This window comes from Malaclemys terrapin, chromosome 2 (assembly GCF_027887155.1).
Source record: "Malaclemys terrapin pileata isolate rMalTer1 chromosome 2, rMalTer1.hap1, whole genome shotgun sequence".
In the NCBI taxonomy this organism is placed as follows: Eukaryota; Metazoa; Chordata; order Testudines; family Emydidae; genus Malaclemys; species Malaclemys terrapin.
In genome coordinates, this window is record NC_071506.1 from 268603218 (window position 1) to 268628242 (window position 25025).

Consider the following 25025-nt stretch of genomic DNA (forward strand, 5'->3'; position numbering starts at 1 on the left):
CTCTTCAGCGGCAATTCGGCGGCAGCGAGTTGGTGAATATAAACTCTGACCAACATAAGTTTCACTGACAAAAGCACGGTGTGGACAGCGCTATGTCAGCGGGAGATGCTCTCCCACCAACATAGCTACCGCTGTTCATTGGGGATGGTTTAATTATGCCTTAGTTAAGATGAATAGTTGATCTCCGGGAATATAAGGCATGTTTTCTAATCATTCTCATGGCTCTTCTCTGAACCCTCTCCAATTTATCAACATCCTCCTTGAATTGTGGGCACCAGAACTGGACACAGTATTACAGGATCAGTCACCCCAGTGCCAATTACAGAGGTAAAACAACCTCTCTACTCCTGCTCAGGCTTCTCCTGTTTATGCATCCAAGGATCTCATTAGCCCTTTTGACCATAACGTCCCACTGGGAGTTCATAGATGATTATTCACCATGACCCCCAAATCTTTTTCAATGTCACTGCTTTTGAGGATCAAGTCCCCCTTCTTGTAAGTATGGCTTACGTTTTGTTCCGAGGTGTATACATTTACATTTGACTACACTGAAATGCATATTGTTTGCATGCACCCAGCTTTCCAAGCAACCCAGATTGCTCTGTATCAGTAACCTGTCCTCTTCATTAGTCACCACACCCCCAATTTTTGTGTCATTGCAGACTTTGTCAGTGACTAATTTTATGTTTTCTTCCAAGTCATTCATAAAAATGTTAAATATCATGGGGCCAAGAACCCTGCGGGACCTGACTAGAAACACACCCATTTGCTGATGATTCCCTGTTTATAATTACATTTTGAAACCTCTGAATTAGCCAGCTTTTAATCATTGAATGCGCACCATATTACAAATATCTGACCCAGAGTATTTTTGTTACAGTTTGGAGAACTCAGCTTTGAAAGAAGAGTGTTCAGCAGGCAATAAAAACCACCAGCTGGCGAGCCTTTTATTTGTAGTCAGTGTGTGTAAACATTCGGGGCTAAGGGAGGCTGCAGGAATTGGGAACAGGAAGATTCTAAAACCAGACTGTGAGCCTGTTTCTCTTCTCACTAGCACTGGATAAATCAGGAGTAACTGTAGCTCAGTAATTGTGTTACACTTCTGTAAAACTAATAGAAGCGAGGGGAAGAATCAGGCCCTGTGCTTTTACAAGGAACTGAGGAAATTCTTAAGTAGCTGGGAAATTGGAACTGCATGGACTGTGTCGTATTCTGGCTTGAGTTCAGGAAATCAAGAGTTGAGTCTTCCCTTGAACTCACAATGGAGATGTAACTATATATGCATCAGCCAGGGGAGTTTGCATTATGTATGCACAAGAGACTGATGAATTCCAAGATAAAATGTCTTGATCTGGAACTCAGTTACATAACTTTTTAAAAATGTGTTTTCAACCCATTACCAACAACTGAAGTTGAAGATCAAGATGCATAATTTCTTCTGGACATTTGCTTTTATTTCTGGTGTGCTTTCCTGGAAAATCATAAACCTGTGGAGATATAGCTGACAACAAGTTACAGAACTACATATTTAGCTTTAGCAGTAAGTCAGTCAGACATCTAGGCAATTACTTTCCGTTCAAGATGACAACTTAGAGACATGTTTATTATGTCTCCAGGAATCCCTGTTATTTTAAGATCCTTTCCAGACTGCAACCAGTGCTAACTCGCCAGTATTTGGAGATTCTTGTCTCTGCTTTGGTTTCCTATCTGGCCTGGAGTACTCAATTATTGACTTGCTGGCCTCCTTTCAACCTTTCCAATTCATTTCCTGCTTCTATGCAATTTCTTGGGGGGGCTGTGAGGCAGTCTAAACGTAGGGTCTCAAATCTTCATCAGCCCTGGTGGGTCTATGCTGGGTTAACTAATTTTTGAAGTGTTATTAATCCGCACACAGCTTTTTATGGAACCTAGTTATCTTGGCAGGGTGGTGAATCCTTAAATACAGGGCTGATCTCTATGCTTAGCCTCAGTTTGACTCTTGAAAATAGCTTGAAGTCCAGTCTTGCAATGTTCAGAGCTCCCCTTGAGAGGTGACGAGTGCCTTCAGTTCCACCGGAGGAGGCACCGAGTACCCTGCAGAACGGGGCCCGATCCTCTCTTACGCAGAAGTAATGGATTCTGCTCCCTTGGATTCCCTGTGACGTTCCTTGCCTCTGTCCTGCTACTAGGCCCCCTTCCTAGTTCCTTCTGACTTTCCTGTAGGGGCCTTGTTTCCAGTTGCCCCCACAGTAGCTGCTTCCTGAGCCCCGCTAAAAGAGGTTTGACAATGAGGGAAGGCAGGTTAACAGAGCTACTCCCCTTGCAACTTTGGGAAGGAGAGACTGTGGAGAGCCATCTCTAGGTCTGCAGAGCCCCCCGGGAGGGATTCCCATTGTTCATGGATGGGAGTATGGGGTCTTAAGACTTTTGTAGTTCTATATTCCTTTGTGCTTCTTTTAATAGGTAATACAATCATTGGCTCCATTCAATAGATAAAAGTCCATGGTGGGCTGGGTAAGAATGTAGCATTTTTGGAGAAACTGGGCCATATTCTGCTCTAATTCACACCAGTCTAAATCCAGAGTAACGTTATTGACTTCACTGGCGTCACTGTGGCTTTACACCAGTACGTCTGAGAGCAAGATCTGACCCACTAGATCTACAGTGTAAGGAGCACCGTTCAACCCACAGGAGTTGTAACTCCTGCCCAACTTGATTAGCTAGCAAAATAGTTACTGTTCCGTGAGTACATCCAGTGTCATATAAGCCAGAGGCTTCCCTCAGGCAGTGAACATATGAGCTTAGTTGGAACAGATTTTGTTCTCTTTTGACACTTGATTGGGAAATCAGTTATGTCTGTGAGGGAGAAAAGGTGCTTGTATTGGAACAGATGGTATTCACCTGCTGAAAGATGCAGAGTCTGACTAGCTAGGAAACTCGGACAAGGACAGGGCTCCTGGAAGCCATTCTTTTGTCACCACCCAGTGGGATGATTCAGTTCAGTCTATTTGGGACTGAATGCAACAACCACACACACAAAAAAACAAAAATTAAGGGGGTGGAGCGAGATGTGGTGATGGGGGGAAATCTGGGGCAGCCCTCCTCACAAGCATGAGAGGCCAACATGATTGTATCACCTGTGCTTTGTGAGCTGTGCTGGCTCCCAGTTGGTTTCAGAAAAGAATTCAAAGGCCTGGCCTTAACCTGCAAAGACCCTAATGGATTGGGACGGACTGTCTCAGAGACGACCTTCTCGTCCATTACCCTCTAGGCCAACCCTGCATCACTAGAACGTTACAGCTGGGGAGAGCCAGGGCTACGCTGTCAGGCAGTGAGGCAGAGCGTAGCCCTGGCTGTGGAAGTTGCTGCCAGAGAAGATCAGACTGAATCCAAACCCAGCGCCCCTGTTCTGAATCCAGATCTGAGCAAACTTTGAGGCTTGTGCCAATTTCTCTGTAACTGTAATTGGGAAAGATTTAAAGAGTAAACAGTAGAATGATATCTGGTCAAATGGATTCCTAATACTGTCATCTGGTTTGGTTTATTTAATGGCTCATCAGTGTTTCTCTCTCATCAGCATTTCTCATTCATCAGCATTTCTCATTCTCCTCCGCCCCCAAAATGGGCAGAAGTCATACTCCTAGTGATGGTAATAAAACCTGGCCACTTGGTATAGGGCAAGTTGGCTCAGACCCACCAAAAGTTTTCCCCATAATTTCTTGGCCTCCTAGCCACATACAGAATACTTGCACCTCCCCAGCCAGCCAGCACTCTGTGCAGTGCATGACAACCATGCAGCCCTCAGCTGCTATCTCCTCCCCTTCTCTGGGGTTACATTGTGTTGTGATCTGAAACACTGAGTGGGTCTCGTTCATTCCTCCCTGAGTCCTATGCCAGCAGCAGTCTGTCTGCTGGCAGCAAGCATGTGGGTGCTGTCACCTGCTGCACACAGACATACTGATTCATGTCAATGTTCTCCAGTCATGGGACCCCAATTATAAGGTTAAGCCCAGTCTTTTCCCCATTGAAATCAGCAAGAGATTTGACACTGAATTCCATTTCAGCAAGACAGGCCTGTGATCTTTGCCTCTCAGTGATACGGATAGCCATATCAGCTTGATTCACTCCCAGGTTTACAGAGCAAGTTCTCTACCTACAGTCTACTTAGACTGTAAAGTCTTTGGGGAAGAGATGTCTTTTTGTTCCGTGTTTGTACAGCGCCTAGCACAATGGGACCCTGGTCCATGACTGGGGCTCCTAGGTGCTGCAGTAACACTAATAATACTAATAAAGCATTGGCTACCTCTTTCATGTAAAAATATATTAAAGGAACAAGGATGCTTTAAGATCACATTTGATAAGTGTACACCTTTCTTGACTCGTGTTACTTACCATCAGTTACTTATTGAAACTGACAGATTTAAAAAAAAAATTCTCAGTTTTGATGCTTTTTGTTTACTTTCTGCATTTCTGTCAGCTTGGACAATGAAAATCAATGAAGTCGTTTTCACTCTCATGTCCTCAGTACTGCAATGTTTGGGTTGCAAACACTGTAGGTGAACACTAATTGCTTAAAAACAGCTGTTTCCATTGGGATAGTTTTAAAGTGGCTTTTTATAAAGTTTGTTTTTACGAAGTCCAAATTTTGAACAAACATATGTAGTGTTTCTCCTAAGATCAAGTTATGTGCGCAATGTCATGGGAAATCAACAGATGGTACTATTATAAATAGTGTTATAGATTTTGGCTATTTGATTATATAGCAGTTAGGGCTTGAATAAAATGCTTACTGCCAGCTGTGGTGCAGTTCATGCTGAAAGATGCACATACTACCAATAAAGTCTGTTCTGCCTTTGTTTCTTTCTAAGAATCCTTGTGTAAGGGTCTATCTCCTGCCTGCAAGTTGTACCCAGGCAAGCAAACAAAATATTTCATGGTGCCAAAATGTTAGTGTGTGTTTATACTTTTGAATACAGTTTATAAACAGTTCTGCTAATATTTCATCTATTTTTCTTTAATTCGTTATTACTGGTGAATAAACAGAATGGGAAAAGATGTATTTTGTGCACTTAAGCATAAGATGAGGTGTGGGTGAGGAGTTGACCCAAGTTTGAGGGAGTAGTTGCCCCATTTCTGTGGTTTGCTGAACTGTTAGCTCTGTCGCTAAACTGAAGGGATTGTTGGGGAGACTTCCTCCTTTTGGGGATTGATTCCCTTCTCCCATCACTGCTAACTCACCCCTGCCAGAGATGACAGCCCTGTGTCTCATAAAAAGATCACCTTTCTGTACCCTCACCCCCCATTTCAACTGACACAAGCTGACCACGGTACTGTAGTAGCTTGAGGGGTACTTCTTGGAAACAAAGCCGAAGCATTTCTAGCAAAGTGCAGTTTAATATGAGTTTGTTTGCCAGATGGTGCTGCCTTCCCTCCTTGGCTATGGCTGTGAGAAAGCGTTTTGTTTAAATGATAAACAAATGAATGGATCCACGTAGCACCACCTCTCTCCAAACGCCATCCCTGGGACACAAGGCTTATTTCAGGCTGGGTAAGGGTGTGTGTGTGTGTACGCACACACTTGCACCTCATTAATATATTGTCAGCATCTAACTGCCCCTTGCAAATGAAAACCCCCGTCAGAGAGGCTGATAGAAAACTCATTGTCACAAGAGAAACCCTTTCTTCCTATTTAGCTTGCAAGGCACTGGTCGATGAGCTACTGTATGACATTAGGAAGGTGAATCCGAAGAGGACCGTTGACGTGGGGTCATTCCGAATAAGCCTTGATGGGACACAAGAGAGGAGTAAGGTAACAGGAAAATGATCTGACAGTACATAATTGCTGATATGTGCAATTACCAACCACTTATCCAAACAGCAGTTGGTCTTAATCTTCAAACCTTTTTCTTGCTAAGGGTATCAGACACTAAATTGCTTCTGTTTCCTTTGGGACCCAAAGTAATCTTTAGGCTTCAAATTGAGGTATTTTCTTCTTTTCAATACCTACATTTTTGGCTTTTTAATGTTTCGAGCAGTATTATTCCACTGTTAATCTTGACAGAAATAAATCAGTGCTACACATGCTATTAAAAGAGAGAGAGAATATATATATATCCTGTCTAGAGACTGACATCTATCTAATCAGCTTTTGTACTCTGTATCTGAAGTGTATCTATTACCTTCCTTCGAGCCTGTTTGAAGGTACTGAGTAGGGTTACCATATTTTGTGCCTCCAAAAGGAGGACACTCCACGGGGCTCTGGCCCCGCCCCCTCCCCCGCCCTAACTCCGCCCCCTCCCCTGCTTCCCGCGAACATTTAATTCGCGGGAAGCCTGAGCAGGTAAGGGAGGGTGTGGGGGGGGAGGAGGTGCGGCCCAGGCTGGCCCCCCCGGCGGCTCCAGCCTGGGTCGGCTCGGGCCCTGGGGTGCCGGCCCTGGCCCCCGGCCGACCACCCCCGGCCCACCCAGCACTGCCGGCCGGCCCCCGGCGGCCCAGCGCACCCCCCCCGGCCCCCGGCAGCCCCGCGCACCCCCCCGGCAGCCCAGCGCACCCCCCCGGCCCAGCGCACCCCCCCGGCGGCCCGGCCCCCCGGCCCAGCGCACCCCCCCAGCGGCCCGGCCCCCCGGCCCAGCGCACCCCCCCGGCCCCGCGCACCCCCCCCCCCCGGCGGCCCAGCTCCCGGCCCGACCCCCCGGCGGCCCGACCCCGCAGCCCAGCGCACCCCCCCGGCGGCCCGACCCCGCGGCCCCGGCCCGGCACTGCGCCCCTGGACCCCGGCCCGGCCCCGCGACCCCGGCCCAGCCCTCCCTCCCGATTTTCCTGGACATGCCCGGCTTTTGGGGATTTCCCCCCGGACGGGGATTTGAGCCCCCAAAAGCCGGACATGTCCGGGAAAATCCGGACGTATGGTAACCCTAGTACTGAGTGACTTCAACTCCCGTTGACTGCAGTGGAAGTTGAGGATTCTGAATGCTTTGCCAGACCAGGCCCTTAAAATCCATACCCCTAAGCAGCGTTGTTAAGCCCCTGTCTCTCTGTAGATTCCCTGTCCCAAAGAGCTTACAAGCTAAACAGACAAGACATAGTCACAACAGGAATGGAAACAGAGGTGAAGAGTTTTGTCCAAGGTCACAAGCAGAATTAAGACTAGAACCTGGACTTCCTGGGTCCTAGTCTACCACCCTATCCACCAGACCGTGCTGCCTCTTAAATTTCAATTCAGATTTATGCTGGTGTACCCAGTATCAGAATCGCCCACTAATACTCTAAAGATGCAGCAGGGCTAGTAACTTCTTGTGTCTTCTCACTTTGAGCGAGAAGGATCTGCTTATATGACACTTCAAAGAATAAGAGATGTCCTTAGTTGCATGTCTTTTTATATAACATAAAATAGATGACTGTTCTAGGAACACAGATCTATGGATGAGCTAAGCAGATCTGACTGCAGCTTACATTGCTGTGTTTACTCATTAGTAGCAATCTTAAAGTGGGTGAGTGTTTCCCCCCCCCTCCCTTAATATTAAAAGTCCACATATCTTTAATAAAATCCATGTTCTCAATCCCTACTCTCTAATGTAACAGACAGGTTCATTAACCAATCTTTCATCATTTGTTTAAACATTATTTTATGACATTGATTTCTTCAGAAGTAAACAAACATTCGCTTCCTGTGCCTGTCAACTGATCTCAAAACTAAATGTTTAAATTGCTGTAGTTTGCTCTTCATAAACAATGTTTCCCCTAACCACAGCCTGTAGACAGCTTGCCATTGTTTCAATACAAACCTTCTGGAGGAAAACAGATGAGTGTAGCCTATAGCATCATAACTTTTGGATACCAGAGGAGGAAATGCTTTTCAAGGACAGATATATTACATGGTGTGGTAGCAGAATTAGTTTTTGATACAGGCTGGGATCTTCGAAGAGGGCATAAGGGAGTGAGGAGCTCAAATTCAATTGACTTTTCATGAGAGTTGGGTGCCAGCCCTTTTAGCCCCTTTTGAGGACCCCAGCCATAAGCTTTACAGAAATATATCCATTTTAGTGTAACTTGTGTAATGCGTATGACAATTAGTCAATGGCAAATGGATCCATAATATTTATACTTGAGTATGAATTGACCCTAGGTAACATTTTCAAGAGGGACTGAGGACCCAAAGGGCTTTGTCTAAACAGCAGGTTAGTGCGTGACCAGCCAGGGTGTGAATCTACAATGCATTAGCTCACCATGTGAACCCTTCCTCCATGCACTGTAAGTTCTGATGTATGTTTTGATGTACTCCCATTTAAAACCGCACTATGTCAGAGCACACTATGGCATTTACAGTGCACAGTAGCAAGTCTGGGTCACCAGTTAGACATGGCCTACACTAAAAAGTTAGGTTGACCCAGCTACATCCCTGAGCGACATAGTTAAGCGTACCTGACCCCCTGTGTAGACATTCTAGGTCGATGGAAGAATTCTTCCGTCAATCTAGCCACTGCCTCTTGGGGAGGTGGATTACCTACACCAATGGGAGAAGCTGTCCCATCAGCATAGGTAGTGTCTACAGTGAAGTGCTAGTGCTACAGCTGTGCCGCTGTAGTGTTTCAAGTGTAGACAAGCCCTTAATGTGTGGCAAGCTAGTGCACTGTAGGTTCACTCCCTGGCTTGTCTCACTAACTCGCCATGTAGACAAACTGTAGGTTTCATTGAAAGTCAGTAGGGTTAAGGAGCCTAAGTGATTGTCATGTCTGACCACAGCTGATCAAAAAAGGACCTTTTCACAAACATTTTTATCTAAAAAATGTAATAGCTTGACAAAAACATTGACATTTTGAATTTAGAAAAATTTGAATCAGCTCAATGCAGAACTGGATTTTAAAAATAAAATACAGACTAGGGCTGATAGGGTCTTTCTTCACGCGTGACAGAGTAGTCTTAGGCCTGGTGTGTGTGCACACAGAAAACACACCAATTTAACCAGATCGGTTTCTAAATTAATTTAGCTTTAAAATGATACAACTCCCTCGTGTGGACCCTCTTAAATTGGTTTAAGAGTGTCTAGCCTAGGGAGTTGAATCACATTTCACTTAAATTGGTTTAAGAGTGGCTGAAATCAATTTAGCTTAATTCAGTTGCTGATTTTGAAACTGATTTAATTAAAATGGTGTAATTTCTTTATATAAATGATCCCTTACTTGGGTGAATAAAAGAACCTGCCAAATCTGTCAGTCAGTCTTTGGAAATTCTTCCTCCTCCCCCTCCTTTTGCTTAGTTCTGAATTCTGGAGCAGTGTCACTTCACTAAACCTCACAAAGATAGAATTGTGATTTTGTTTGTTTGTTCTGGTTAACATGCAATTAACTGTCTTTGTCCTTGGTTTGTTCTATGTTGTATGGGGATTTTGCTGTTGATATCAAGTGTGTAGTTACTTCTAGTAATTTAGACATAAGAAATTCCAGTCTTTACATAGTCATTCATATTTATGTTTGATTTACATTGATTTATAACTTATTTTGATCTGAAGTCAACCCAAATTTTGGAAGAAAGGCTGGGAAATTAGGAGTGGCAGTATAAGAGCAGACCATTTACTCTGGTAATCCTACCTTTGGCAGTGGTTTATATATCTGATGCTTGAGATGAAAAGAAAAGTAATGCATTCTGCCAAATATGCATTGTCCTGTATATGTGTCAGGTAAGTAGGTGGAGCATTCCTTCTCAGTGCCAGCAGGAAATCACAGCTTGTACATTAAAAATGAGCAGTGATATCTCTTGTAGGTATTTACATTTCAGTAGCAATATTGCTAGTTTAAAATATTAAATACATGATAGAAATTGTAGCACCAAATTGCACATGGTGAATGCAGATCCAGATGGTGCCAAAGAGATTAGACTGATAAATCAGACTGCATGCATGCATCATAAAGATTCCCTTTCTACAGAACATACTTATTCATTCATGAGACAGAAAGCAGTCTCAATACTACATCTCCACATGTTGAAGAATTAGTCTACTCAGTAGTATATTAAAGTTGACATTCACGGAAGATCATCATGCCTGATATCCTGGTTTACTGTTCCTAGCTTCTGCTGCAGGTTGCCATGCCTTGCCACCACCTTCTTTTCCTCCCCCAGCTGCCAGCTGTGGAGTGATAAGAGAGACAGCAGCACAGATGTGAAAGAACCTCTTGGCCTGCTACTTTTTTTTCTAGCCCTTCCCCCTCCCCCACCCCCCATGCCTCCATTTTATAAGGCCAGAAGGTTCCATCTTGGATCTTCAGATCACTCCATCTCACAAAGGAGGTCTGCTATTGCAAGAACCACTCCATGCAGCACCAGCCGGGTTCAAAGTGGAGTTGGGTCAGGTGTAATCATTCTCATGGACCCTAAATGACAACAAATAGATTATTCCACTGGCTGGTGCAAAATCCATAATTTAACTACCCCATTAAACAAGTGAAATGTAACCTTGAGTTCCTCTAGAAGGGCCTGTGTGGTGTAGGGTGACCAGACAGGAAGTGTGAAAAACTGGGACAGGGTGTGGGGGGTGATAGGTGACTATATAAGACACAGCCCCAAATATCAGGACTGTCCCTATAAAATCGGGTCATCTGGTCACCCTAGTGTGGGGTTACATATGAGTGTTCAAGCAAAAAGGTCACGTCTCTGTGGTATAACATGGAGGTGGAACTTCTTTCTCAATACTGCCATCACGTGACTTCAGCAGCTCTATAAATCTGTCCATGGGAGACCTCTCTCTCTTTCTTCCCCTCGCCCTCCCGTTCTTTTTTCTTTTTTAAGTGTCACTTCCAGATGTTTTCACAATCTACATAATGCTGCACCAATGCCCTTTTTTTGTGAGATCTAGGACGTTCTGCTTCTCGGACTTGGGCACGATTTCTAGGAATGCTGGGGAGTCTTACTACCTAGTCCATAAATAGATGACTGTTCTTTGTTACCTGTCCCCAAAGTTTTCTGTCACAGTCACTCAGATTTTCTGCCTTGTGTTTCTTCTTTGTCTAACCTCAGGGCATTGACATTTGCACCCCTTTGATATTCTGTGAGGGTCGGAAGGGTTTCCCAATCAAATGCATGTCAAATAGTTGCTTTTCTGTTTTCTGTGCATTCTTCTGGTCTGGAGTTATGTCCGACATCCCTCACATGCCTCATCTCCTTCTTAGATGGCAAGCTCTTCAAGACAGACTGTGCCTTTCTCTGTTTTTGGCACATATCTGCTACAATGGGATGCCAGTCCTGATTGGAAGCCCTGGATGCAATAATAATGTAAATATGTAATTTCCCTCGGAGTGTATGAGAGAAGATTTACTTGCTATTCAGAACACTTATTGACAAGTCCTGATGCAACATGAAGCTGCTAAAAGTGATGAATCAATTTTAGTCATGTTGATTCTTCATCACAGTTAAAACTTTTTGGAGGAATTTCAGGAAATATTAGCTTCATGGCCTTGGGGAAAAAACCTTCTGTTCCTTTGTAGACTTTGGCTCAGAGTTTGGGGGGAGGGATAGCTTAGTGGTTTGAGCATTGGTCTGCTAAACCGAGGGTTGTAAGTTCAATCCTTGAGGGGGCCATTTAGGGATCTGGGGCAAAAATCTGTCTGTGGATTGGTCCTGCTTTGAGCAGGGGGTTGGACTAGATGACCTCCTGAGGTCCCTTCCAACCCTGATATTCTAAGGATCCTCTCCTGTGATAAAATCTCGAGTGAGGGAGTATGTGGAGGATCTCTGTAAAGATTCTTGCATGGAGCTCCCCCACAGTATCATCCCATGCCCCTCACAGAGAAGGCTACAGGTCCCATTCCCAAAACCAAGCAGACCTTCCAGGTGTCTATGGGGTGCCAGGGCCATATGCATGGAGGCCCTGTGCCTCCACCCCAGCTCTGGCTCTAGGCAGCCCCTAGGAGCCATTCTACAACAGAATCCCCATGGCTGTGGTTAACTCTGGGACTCCAGAAGGGTGTGGGGCTCTGTGGAAAAGATTGTTCAGCCTAGGGCTAGGTTACCTTTTGCAGGGCTTCTCTTTGGGGGTGGGAGGTGGCTTGTTTGATTTCTCCAGTCTACCCATTCTTGCTGCCTCTTCTCATTCACTACATTCAGATCTTGAACCCATAGAGAGGTTTCATCCAGCCCTTAATGTTTGGGAGGAGAGATGCCACCTGACCCCATCTCCTCCTCTCTCCCATTGGGATGGGAGCAGAATGTGGTAGAGGTAGTTTCCCTCTTTGTGAAAATCTCAGGGGACAATCCGGGCCTTTGTTTTAATTATTCTTCCTCCTCCTGCTCCTGAAACTCCAAGACGGCTTGTTTCTCTCTCATGGTGCCTGTGGAAATGGCTCTCTTGCATTTTGTGTCTGGGGGATCTGCAGTTCTGTTTTTAGGCCTGCAGTCTTGCTGTTCTGCAGATCCTCCTCTTAGTGGTGTGTGTTTGTTTTTCTCTGCATTGCTTATTTCAATCTTAGCCTCTTCTTGCAGCTGAGGCTTTTCCCTGTCCCTATGGCTCCTGTATGAGCCTGATCTGTTCTCTCCTCCTGCAGCCTGAGGTGGGGGCAAGGCAAATAACCCCTCCCCTCAGTGCAGAGGAGCCTCCCTTGCTTATTCTTGCTTTCCCTTATCTCCGGCTGTAGGAGGCTATTGCTGACACATTATCAGCTGGTGGAGCTGTCTGCACAGTGTAGCCTGATCTGTAGATTATGTTTAAGAATCCCCAGTTATCACTGTGAGGGTAGAGAGGTTCTTGTACCAAGATCAGGCCCCATATTATTAAAATTACTATATAGTTGGGAACCCTGATGTGCACAGTTGCAACACTCTCACTATAGGAACTCCTCTCTATTTACAAATAATGCATGAATACATTTAGCACAGTCACAAACAGTCTAACTCAGCAAGGTAGATTACAGAATGTACATCTGAACATCCATACTTACACCATCCCTTGCAGAACAGCCTGAAATCTTCCTCATCACTGTCACCTTCCTCATCTTCACCAGTGGCCATCTTTCTGGCACCTCCCAAGGGCTACAGTTCTCTCTCGCCTACTGCCCACAGCTTGGGATGTCGCTTTTATAATATGTTATGCTGGTGCTACCATGTCTAATGCACATTCAGCAGAGGTTTCTCCACTCTTCATTTGTATTTCCTCCCCTTGCTAATGTTGAAGTGTCCTTCTATAGGTTAGACTATTGATACGTGAACTACCATTTCAGCTCATGATCGTATCTGATACTCCTTGCTTACATGGATTTGTGGTGGTGGTTTCCATGTTCCTTGCAGTAGCACTTACAGCCTCCTATCCTTGAGAGAGCTCTTCTTAGTTCCTAAAATCTAAAGGTAACTGTTGATCTATGCCAAGGGTTACAGCCGACTTAACCACCCTTATGCAAACTCACGCTTCAGCTAATGTCTTACAGGATACTGTAGGTTTCTTGCATTACAGCGTAATATAACGAAAGCAGCTAAATAAAGGCAAGGCAGTGAATACATAATAAAGGCAAGCCTATGGGGTACAACAGTGAGGCAAGCGTGGTAGGTAAGTGGTTAGTAATAACCTGGAAGTGATACTGGAGAGTCAGCACTAGAGTGTCGTATATTTGCCAGCTCTGTCATGCAGTCCCACATCTCAACCGGATTGTCATGCATCCAGCTGGGCTGTGGGAAGAAAGCAAACGGTTGCCTACAGTTCTGCCTGTTGGCCCCTAGATGCTGCTGTGGCATCTACAGAGCTGGCTTCCTTTCGCCTCCTCTCTCGCTGCTCCTCCTGCTGGACATGGGTGTGGAACGAGCAGCTGATCTGGGAGGTGGTGGCTGTGGGGGTAGCCACACACAAGGCTTTGATATCCTGGGCTCCACCCCCTGCCCTCATCTGATGCTCCCAGCACATAGTGCCACCACCATTAGCAGCCCCAGCACCCACCTCTCTCCTCAGGAGCAATATTAACAGCCCCAACAGCTTCCCACTCAGACTACCCCAGCCACCCTGCCTGTCATCATCAAGCACCCATCCACCTACCTACTATAGGCGAAGATATGTTCTATAACCTACTCTCCAACCACAGCTTGGGGCAGGGTGTGTTTGAACTTGAGTTGCAAATTAACCATAAACTTATTTGAATAGAACTCATTAAACATTTTGCATAAAATGAAGAGCAAAACAAAACTTGACAGTAATGGTATAATGAGACCTATCGCATTTCTCAAATGCTGCCTCGGTGGCCTCATGCGGCCACCAGGAGCTTTTTGTGTAGCCACAGCCTCTGGGGCAGTGACTGGGATTTGGGGTGGGAGGGGCAAAGCAGTGTTAACAAAGATAAAAATATCACTTTTCACAGAAACAGCCTTACTAGCTAGTGAGTCTAAAAAAAAAAAGGGGGGGGGCAAAAGAAATAACAACAACAAAGACCAGAATATGCAAGGCACATTATTTGTTTCCATTCTGTTTAGGTCCAGTAAAGAATAGACAACTGTACATGATTTTTATTGAGTCTGCAATAAAAACCTATATCAATAAATTACAATGATTTGGACGTGTATATGTGCATATTTATTTGTTTTCCTAAAGTTAATTAAGAATTTTAGGAAAATTGTAAGCGTGGCCACCAGCAAGAGTTGGTGGTCACCCTCTGAGGCCACCAAAATTTTTCTTGTGAGACTCCCTATGTGCACATGTGCCGTCTGCCCCTCATGTCGTTGCCCCTCCATGTTCTGCTTTGTTGGTGGCCTTCTGCAGCCCTTCTGCGGCTGTGTGAATTTCTCCCAATTGTTATTGCAGCCTGTGACTTTGGGATTCTCAGAGATGTGCCTTACCTCCTCTCATATCTTTTCCTGGCGGCATTGTTGAGCAACATAGATTAATGAAGATAAGTGTTAACTTCTCACCTGGATGTTTAGATCCAGACATTTCAGAGTATTAAACCGCTTCCCATTTCTTATGAGAGTCTCTCGGGCGTTTCATTTCCTGTGTTTATTATTGTAAACCATGGCATGCAATTTGTAGCATCATCTCTTTGGCATGAAGTTATTACCCACTCGCTGCATCTGCCTGATTTGATTGTTTTAGTCTTTAGGCGGCAAAATATCCAGTGGGGCAGATCTAGCTCCTAGACATCAAATAAACAGTAAGGAATTACTTTATTGCAAAAGGCTAGAAGGACTACTTGTGTCATAGTCAAAGAGCCTTATAATGGCACCAGGAAAGGCCTATGTTGTACGTTGATAATGTGATGGGGGACGATATATAACAGTGGGCAAAATAGAAGCATGTTGTGGTAGACTCGATGAAAACCTTTCAGAGTCCCTGTGCTGGCATGTTAATCCTGGAATTACCCTGGACTGCAGGCTTAGAGGGTCTTAAAAATGGCAAGAATCTTGTCTGTTTTTCATGGATAGTGAAATAAGTGGGAATGTGATTTGGAGACACTTCAGTAGATCTCACAAGTTCATTCAGCGGGAGGGAAAATTCCTTTTTAATCTATACTGATAATTAATTTGAGGAATGTGCTTTTATTTTCAGATATTATCTGAGACGATGGAGTTGCACAATGGACAGTACAAACGGCACTTTTTAAAAAAGAAAATAATATATTTGAAACTATTCTGTGTAGGAGATTGAAGTCGTAAGCAGACAGGCTTGGAATCGGAAGGAAACTGACAGCGCCTCTCTTCTACAACCTATCAAAAGATTACTAATAGTGGTCATAAAAATCTCTGCTAGGATAACAGCCAGTTTACAGTCAGATAAAAGAGTTGGGTTTACATGATTTACCATCTACCAAATCCATATTAATGCAGATAAATGAAGTGATAGTATACAGTAGGTCTGTAGAAATACAAGTTAAAATATGCTTCTATTGCTCACCACTGACCTCTCCCAAATCCCTCTCATCTTAATATGATGTCAGCTTCAGGGCTGTATTCCAGGCTATATGGTGTATTCTAGTTTTTGAAAAGGACTTTCCTCTAGGAATTGCCTTAATGGGTCAGACCTCTGTGCCATCTAATCCATTATCCTGTCTCCAAAAAGGCCAACATCAGATGCTGGAAGAAGAAGGTGGGGGCAAACCCACCTGACAGTAATCGGATATGGGATAATCTGCCCCCCAGAAGGTCTTGACATTTCAAATGTTTTTATTAGCATTAACTAGTATAACTCTGGATGTTGTTATTTCTATCTCATTTTTAATCTTGCCGAGTTCTTGGTCTCAGCAATATCCTGTAGCAACGATTTCCATAGTCTGTGGAAAAACTACTTCCTACTATCATTTAGAATTTGCCATCTTTAAATTTCCTTGAAGACCCATGTTTTGGTGGGCACTCACCTCAGAGCACCCCCTTGTGTCAAGGCTGGGGTCAATGCCATGGCATGGAACGGTAGGCGTATCCCTGCCTCAGGTTCCCCTAATGGGCTTTCAGTGAGGTGTGGTGTTTTTTTTGTTTTATATAGTGAACAGTGTCTCTCAGGGGTCTAATTTATTTAACCAAAGGCTGAACAGACACCCAAGCAAGCCTTCACCCCAGCTGGAGGGCTGAGTTAATCTTAGTCTGTCTGGCCCACCTGAGTTCATCCATCTCCTCCGTCCAGCAAGGCCCTCTCAATGCTGGCACCCCTCTGGGGTTGGGTCTCTTGCCATCACCAGTGATCTTTGCATTCCAGCCCCACTCTCAGAGATCAAACCACTGCAGCTCTTTTCTGGAGTTGTGTGTTATTCCTTTGCAATCGGACAGCCAGCCTCTGTCTGATAAGGTCCTTTTGCTGGGGCTAAGGCTCCCCAGGGGTTCAGGTACTCATAGCTTTTCCCTTGCAGAACCTCTTCCCTCTAGAAGTATCTCTGTGTTCCCTTTCCTGGTGAACTCCCTAAGCAGCTCTCCTCAGAAGTCTCTCTCCTCAGGAACTTTCTGTCTTCTACCAGCCTCCTGGCTGAGCCCTTGTGACCCTTTATTAGGCTCAAGTGTTCCTTAGCTAATCAACTGGTGTCCAGTCACCTAGGCCATTAACTGTTCACAACTAGATCTGGACTCATTCTTCTTAATGAAGCTTGTCACAAGTAGGCTGTGTGTTTGACCCCCTCAGAGGGCAAGCTGTGGACTTGAGTGAGAGGAGCAAGATGACTGAGTTTAGGCCTCTGGCTGCTCTGCAGCTCCAGGGCAGAGGAGACCTAGGGGATCTGCAGGGAAGATCTAATTCCCTCCTACAAGGCTCTCTTTCAAGGGAAGAAGAGAAGAAGAAGAAGGGAAGAGGACAGAAGGAGGCAATGGGAGGGGTTGCAGTAGTGGAAGGACACACAGAAGAAGTATTGGAAAGCAGTTTGGGGCAGGGGAGTAGGCGCCTGTTTCCCAGGTCTGAGGGTGTGGAGAAAGGCTTCTCTGGGGAACCTGTCCCACCAACGGGAGTTCTTGCAACCAGGGGGCTCCTGAGAGCAATGAGCAGGTCAGGAGTCAGGTGAGGATGTTGGGGTTCAGGAAGGCTAGTAGTTTAGAGAGGTTTTGAAAGGAGACTTTGGAGAAGCTCATAGGCTGTACAGCAGTAACAACCACAGGACTTGGGTAGGAGGACAGGCATCATTGAACATGGTGGCTGCAGTGAATTCCATAGTGGAGTAGGAAGAGCAACAACAACCGAGCAAGGCATGGCCAGGGGTGTGGAAGGAGGACAGGAGTGTGAGTCCGGTCACCCTTTCTCTCTTCCCTGGTGGTAGAAATTGAGTCACAAGATCTGGCAGTATTCGTTGATACAGACAATGGAGGAAGCAGTGGGTGTGGTGATGGCAGGGGAATGATGGAAGCCTGGGGTGTGGGAAGAAGCAGTCCAGGTGCCTGGTGAGTCCCAGTGACCAGGGGGAGCTGATATGGGGCCGGTGGCAAAAGCAGTAGTGACTCCTACGGCTCTTGGTTGGAGGGCTGCGCTGAGCAGAAAAGCAGATGTGGACATGGAGCAGAGGAAAGTGAGTGGGTTAGGATGTGGACATAAAAGCAGAGGAGCAGGAAGGAGTTGTGATGGAGAAAGAACAAGCAGGATAATCTCTTTGATTAGGGAACAAGTCTCCCAAGCATAAGGGGAGGATTACTGATAAACTGAGGACCCAGGAAGGCAGGAATGAGATGGAGAATTCTACTGCTCAGACTCTCCAGGACAGCTGCAGAGGTTGACGTGGTATGGACTCAGTGGCAGCAGCAGAGCAGGGAGCTGCCTGAGTCATTTTAGGAGCTGAGGCCCCTAGCACAGAAAAGGACACGAACAATGAAGGGGTTGGAATGAGATACTGCATTTGCCACGACTAGGTGAGGTGCTGTGGGGTCGGTGGCAACTTATGCAGAGGTCTTGAAGCAACTGGGAGGAAGGGATGGCAGCCAACATGCAGGGCAGGAGGCTGATTCTGGGAGTGGGGATGGCATAGAAACAGGAATGGGGGAACGGGAAGCAGAGGTACAGGGACAACTAATTGGAGATGGGCAAGTAGGTATGTGGTCCATTTGTGAACATTTCTCTAACAATGCCAGAAAGAGATCTCTGACTAGAGAATCTTATTTTGAAAGGCCTGGAGTTTGTGCATCTGGAATTCAGTGGCAATTCAGCTGCTGGGGTCGAGGAACGTTCACTCTGCTTTTGGAATAACTCTCTGACGGCGAGTTTTTGGAAGCCGTGTGGGAAGGTTTGGGATAAAGGGGATTGGCAATACGTGGTGGCTGTTTCGTTAACTGCCCCAGACATAAAGAACATCACAGTTCTCTTTAGAAACAATTCAGTTCCTCATGAATTGACTGAAGACTGGTTAATGTGGGCAATTGGCAGAGGGAGAAAAGAGTTACGGCTGGTTGGGATTTGGACAGGGGAATGTGTTTCTGAGGAGGAGTATGGAAGATAATAGATTAGTACATTTGCCCAGTTCTGTGGAGCTGGCAGTGGACAGGAGCTATGTTAGGTATGTGGGGCAGCCCCACATCTCCTCTAGGTGTGGGTCTGAAGAACATTTTTTTTAGGTTGTTCTGAGGTGCAGTCTTCAGATGTTGGGAATTTGGCCATTGGGTGGCTCTGTGCTCCAGAAGGAACAAATGCTCACAATGTGGTGGTGGGGGGGCACAGAGTAAAAGGGTGTACTTGGGGAGCCCATCCAAGCTGGGGCCCTGATTCAGAGCCAGGGTTATCTGGGGCCCTGTCTTTGGTATTGGATCTTTCAGTGGTGGCTGGGGAAGGCTCTGAAGAGGAGACCACCAGTCTATTGGGAGAAGGACCGGGAGGGGCTGCATAGGCAAAGGACAAGGGGAAGGCTGTGGAGAGGAGAAATTTTTTTTGTGCATATTGGGGGAGTGTGGAGGTCAACAGAAGGCATCAAGGATTGAGCAGGGATAAAGAGTGTCCTGTAGGACCAGGGAGGAGGCAGTTGAGAAGGGAGGTCTAGGTTGGATATTAGGAAAAACTATTTCACTTGGGGGGGGTGAAGCACTGGAATGGGTTACCTAGGGAGGTGGTGGAATCTCCATCCTTACAGGTTTTTAAGGCCTGGCTTGACAAAGCCCTGGCTGGGATGATTTAGTTGGAGTTGGTCCTGCTTTGAGCAGGGGGTTGGACTAGATGACCTTGTAAGGTCTCTTCCAACCATAATCTTCTATGATTCTATGAGGTAGAAGAGCAAAACTCAGAGGCAGAGGGGGAGAAAGGAGAAATGGAGGTTCCTAGAGGGAGAGATGAGGAGCTGGCGAAGAAGGATTCACTGCTGAACAGCAGTAAGTTGGGTGGAGGTGGTGATCCCCAGGGAGAGAGGTCTCTGGGTAGAACCCCAGTAATGGCTCCAGATGCCAAGTTGGGCTGGTGGGGAGGAAGGGGCTACCTCTCCTCTCTTGACCTCTGGACTGCTCTCTTCAGGACGGTCTCTGTTGGTTATTCCCCTGATGATGTTTTTTCCCTCCATCCCAGGGGCGGGCAATTCCACCATCTGCTCTTAATGAGGGGCATCACCCAGAGGCCCCTATCATACAAAGGATCTTGATTGGATGGTGGGATATCAGGGGGTGAAGTGGATTCTCTGAGGCTAGGGGCCCTGGATTGTTTTACATCTCTTCTTCCAAGACCTGTTACCTTAACAACAGAGTTGGGCAATAAATTCCCTTCTCTGGACAATTGGGCAGAAGAGCTAGAGGCTCAGGAATTGGCTGGGGGTGCAGGTGCATATAGCACCCTTATCGTGACAAGAGAGGCTCTGGAGTTGGTGGTGGATATTGGGGAAAGGGCTGGAAAGGTGGCAGTGTTGTTAGGTCAGCAGAAGAGGGACAGAAAGGAGGATAAGAAATCTGGGGATGGTTGGAGGCAGGGCCGGCTCCAGGCACCAGCCCACCAAGCTTGTGCTTGGGGTGGCACCTGGAGGGGGGCGGCGCAGTGCTCCGGCTCCGGCCGCCGGGGAGAGCGGAGCCCCGGCCGGGCTCAGCACCCTCCCCTGCCGCACTGGGGGGAGGGGGGAGGCTTTTTTGCCTGGGGCGGCAAAAAAGCCAGAGCCGGCCCTGGTTGGAGGAAGAGCCTCGGGGAGTTGGCGGTGACATCTGTCTTGGTCCTTGGAAATCGGTTGTGCTCAGTAGTGGAATCACACCCACTGACTCTCATTCACCAGTCACAGGGGAGTTTTGTGCCACTGGCACATTGTCTTCCCTGTGCCTTTGTTGTTCAAAAGCCTTGGAGATGGAAACCCCAATAAGAAAGCTCAGAGCAAGAAGTGGGGAGGGATTAGAGAGATCTAAATGGGGAAGGAAGGAAGGAGATTTGAGATACTGAGAATGGGGGATAGAAAAGTGCATGATTTTAGAGGGAGGCCTGTTAAATTTCTTTTGAGCGCTCCTGATGGTGACTGTATGGGAGGATCCCACAACCCACACAGGCAGACTGGGGAGCTGGGCCCTCTGATGGTGAGGACTTTGCATGTTAATAGTATTGGAGCACCAAGGACACAGGTGTGGAAGATGGCAGTGTTACAAGACCTGCAGCACTTGGATGTGTTGTTGATTCAGGATACTCGATTACACTCTGAAATGGATTGTGAAAAGGCCCTATCCAGTTGGAGGAGAGAGTGGTCATGTGGTCTGGGGGTGAAAGTGTAACTGATGGTCTAAGTATATTATTCTACATCTTCAAGAGGTCATTAATGTTTACAGGCACTTTCACTCAGGGAGAAAGAGCGCACTATTGTTGGAGGCTGTGACTCCTTTTCTTTTTACTTCTCAGATTGTTATTTTTGGAGGTGACTAACTCTCCTGTTCAGGCACAGGTAGTGGTAAAAGTGAGGTGTATGGAAAGGGACATCAACAGACCAGGGAAGCAGATGTGCTTCTGCTATGTACATTAGTGCTAAAAGCTGAACTGAAAGATGTTTTTTGGAAGAGGATTTAGAGACCACGCCTCAGAAGCAGGGAGGTATGAAGGGGGGCGGATATACACTTTTTTTAGAGGGGCGAGGAAAACTAGAGTTGATCAGCTGTACATACAGAAGGGACTGAAGTATGTAGGGTTCTGGACTGTCGCACTGGAGGTATCGGATCATTTGTTGGTGCAGGTTACTGCGCTGGAGTCTGGTCGTTTGGTTTGGGAAGAGGATTCGGAATCTGAACTCAAGGTTGTTGGAAGTAATGAGTGGTAGTGACAGGTGGAGCAGGGGAAAGAGGCCTGGATTTTTCACTTCCTCGCCAAGTTTAAGGATTCAGCGTCAAAAACTGAGGTATCTCCCTCTTTGCTGAGCTGATAGGTGAATAGGAGGGAGGGGGTGAAGCTTGGTAGGGCAGTATGATCTTGGCAAAGGTTGCTCCTGAAGTGACTTGGTGGGGTGGCTCCAGAGCCAAGCCATCCAGTCCAGGCCAGTAGGCTGCTAGCGGACTTGCTGTGTGATCTTCGAGGGGTGTTTGAGGCAAGGGCAGCAGGAGCCTGGAGTGGGTCTGTACATTCCTTGGATCAAAACAAGGCCTTTGATTCAGTGCAGCACGAGTATCTGTGGGATGTGCTACTGCATTATGGGATTCTGTGCCCCTTCATTGCCTGGCTGTGGTCCTTGTACAAGGGGGCTGTCAGTTACCCTTTGGCTAATGGCTGGCTAGGACAGAGGGATGTTCCTCTGAGGTGGGGAGGGAGGCAGCACTGTCCTTTGAGCCCTTTTCTCTGTGTTCTCATGGATTCTCCTGTTAGGCTCTTGGCAGCGGGTGATGGGGTGTGTGTGTGGGGGGGACAGTTGTGTTAGTTCCACTGGGTTTGTAGCTTTCATAGATGACCTATCAGTTGTGGTATCAACCCATGAGGAGAGTGACAAGCTGTGGACTTGCCTCTGGTGGTATGAGCAAGCATGGTGGGCTAGGTTAAATTTGATGAAGAGTGAGGCATTATGGTTGGGTGACATGGGAGACAAGGGTGGTGACAGTCCAGGATTCCTGCTTTGGCTGCAGAATAGACAGCAGAAAGGTGTACTGAAGAACTTGGGGGTAGAGTTCTGCTTGGAAGGTGTGTCCAGGGAGAGGGCCCTGGAGTAGGGGAGTGGACGGTAGAGCGATGGAGGAGCTGAAATATACTTTCCATCTTCTACAGAGTATGAATGATTCATCAGTACCTGCTTCTGCTCTTCCTTCACTTAGCCAGAATGTACACGCTGACCTTGGTGCAACTGAAGGGCAGAGTGATGGGGGCTGTTTCTTCTCTTCCTCTGGGGTTGGAGGACATTTCCCTTTATTAAGAGGTCTGTGTCCATCAAGTGATGGAACACGGCGGTTTGGGGGTTAGACACCCAGAGGAACATTTTAGGACCCTGAATTTGCATTTTTGTCTGCAAAGGATGCAGCAGATCTTGAGCAATCAACCAGGTCGCATGCAGAATATGGTTCCAGTTTGGGTTCAGTGCCATCAACACTGTGCCATCAGTTGGTGGGCACCATTGGAGGAATGGTGGGAAGGGAAGTATATGAAGCCATGGCAAGTATGGAGAAGTATGACAGTAGGGGGAGGAGCCTGAAGCATCATCATCAACAGGTACAGGGTAGACAGAACCAGTTCCCTGAACACCTGATTGCAGTATTCCAGCACTTACAGAAATAGGAGATATGTTGGGAGCAAGTGAGGGAAGGACAGACTAGGCTGGGATGTATCCGTAGTTATGAGCTTCTGTAGCTGGCTGGTTGCCCGGGTGATTTGGACATTTTGGGGCTCTTTGAGGCTTCAACAGTCCCAGAGGGGCCCATTTAAATATAAAGAAATGGCCTGGAGGCTGTGCTATGGTAAAGTGGCTGAGAGGGAACTCCTAGAAATCTTGCAAAAACAAGATGGGTGTGCCCCAGGCAAGAGCAATGTCTGGGGGGGCAGGCGGGGTCATGGAGACTATGGAGCATCTGTTGGTGGAATGCCCATAGGCTCAGAAGGTCCAGGCAGGGTTAGTGAGTATTTAAGGTGCCACCAGACTCCTCATTGTTTTTGTTAAGGTGGGAGATGGTGTCTCAGAAGAACCCCCTGACATAGGCTTCCTTGGAAGAGTTGATGCAGACCACCCAGAAGGAGCTGGAGCAGGGGGGAGGGTGCGGGAATTGAGGCATGCAGAGAGGAAGCACTTTCTGGAAAAGAAGAGAAAGTGGTGGAGGGACATCCAAGTTTAGTATGGTTGGGTTTGCATCCAGCCTCTTTCCTTTTAAGGTGGGGGAGAAGCCTGGTCTATGGGTTCAGAAACCTTTGGGAATTTGGGGAAAATGAGTGAAGGAGTAAGAGGATGTTGGAGAGTGTTTTAGCTCATGACATGGTAGAAATTGGAAAGAGATTGTTGTGCTGGGTGCGGGAAATTATGCTGGACCAAGAATATGGTTCATTGTAGTTACTCTAGCTGTCACAGAGTCCAGTATTAGGAGCCCAGGGTATCAGTATTGTGGAGTGACTGTGAGGATACTGCTATTGCTGTTGGCTATGATTGCCTTTTGTTTGCCATGGAGGGACCTATTTCTGTGTATCGAGAAGCCAGACTTGTGACTGGCTACTGGGAGGACCCAGGAAGTGGAATCTTGAGCACCATGCAATGAACTCTCTCTGAAGGGATGGAGCACTTGTTATGGGAATGAACAAGGACTACTAGTTGTGGATGACTTCTGGTTTAATTGGACTTTTGACGTCAAAAGGACTGTACTGGAAGATGTGGCAAGTTATCAGTGCTGGTGTTCTCCTTTCAAGGGAGTGGAGGAAAGGGAGCGGTGGGTTGTACTCTCTGGCATCAGTTCGATCTGTTTTGACCTTCCTATGCTGTGTATTTTGATATTTCTGTTCTGTTGTTGAGAATGTTTGTTTTTATGTTGGTTGGTGTGTTTCATAAAAGATCTCAGAGGGCAGCTGCCTAGTGAAAGTCCCCTTGTTCTTGTGTTGAGAGACAGAGGACAGAAGCTTCCAAGTTACCTTCTCTATTCCAGTCATTATTTTATATACTTTGATCACGTCCCGGTTATTCCTTTCTATGGAAAATAGATTGGAATATGAAGAGGCCGCAGGAGAATGAAAACATCCTATTTACTCCCATGTAAGTCACCTTTCTGCCAGAATTTCAAGGCAGCTTTTAGTGAATGTGTGTGGGAGTCCCAAAGTGTTGGGGGTTGTGGGGGCAAGATAAGTGACAGCTTATGTTAATTGTTTTGGAGACTGGTCTGCAGCAGACTCTGTGGCTTCCTTGTTGCCCAACCTTTCATCTTCCCACATAGCTGGGAAGAGACGAACTTTCCAAAGTGGCCTGTGGCTGTGTGATCAGCTTGTGTGAGAGTCACACACACAATTATTGTGGCTAACGCCACATTAGGTTTTCAAGGTTAAACCTTTGAAACCTAGTTCTGCATGAACTGAAGAGAGGTGTATTTAACAGCTATTGTGGTAATGCTGCACCGATTGCTGCAGAAGGTCCAAGTTCTTTTTTCACTTAAATCTTTGCTCCTTGATGGAATCCAGTGTCTGTGGATTAAATTGCGACTTGGGATACATGGCTGTTCAAGGGAGTGAGAATGCCAGAATCCCTTACGCCCCTGCATGGGCTACCCAGACATGGAATCCAGGTACATTGGAGTAAGCAGGC

At 46.5% G+C, this 25025-nt stretch overlaps 1 protein-coding gene across 1 annotated transcript in view; it reads left to right on the forward strand.

Annotated features, from left to right (window-relative positions):
• The window catches only part of CNPY1 (canopy FGF signaling regulator 1), a 67769-nt gene that overhangs the window by 10683 nt on the left and 32061 nt on the right, over positions 1–25025 (forward strand). Inside the window, exon 2 of the mRNA XM_054017017.1 lies at positions 5673–5788. Within this exon, the coding sequence (XP_053872992.1) occupies positions 5673–5788 (116 nt within the window). The remainder of the gene's footprint in view (positions 1–5672; positions 5789–25025) is intronic.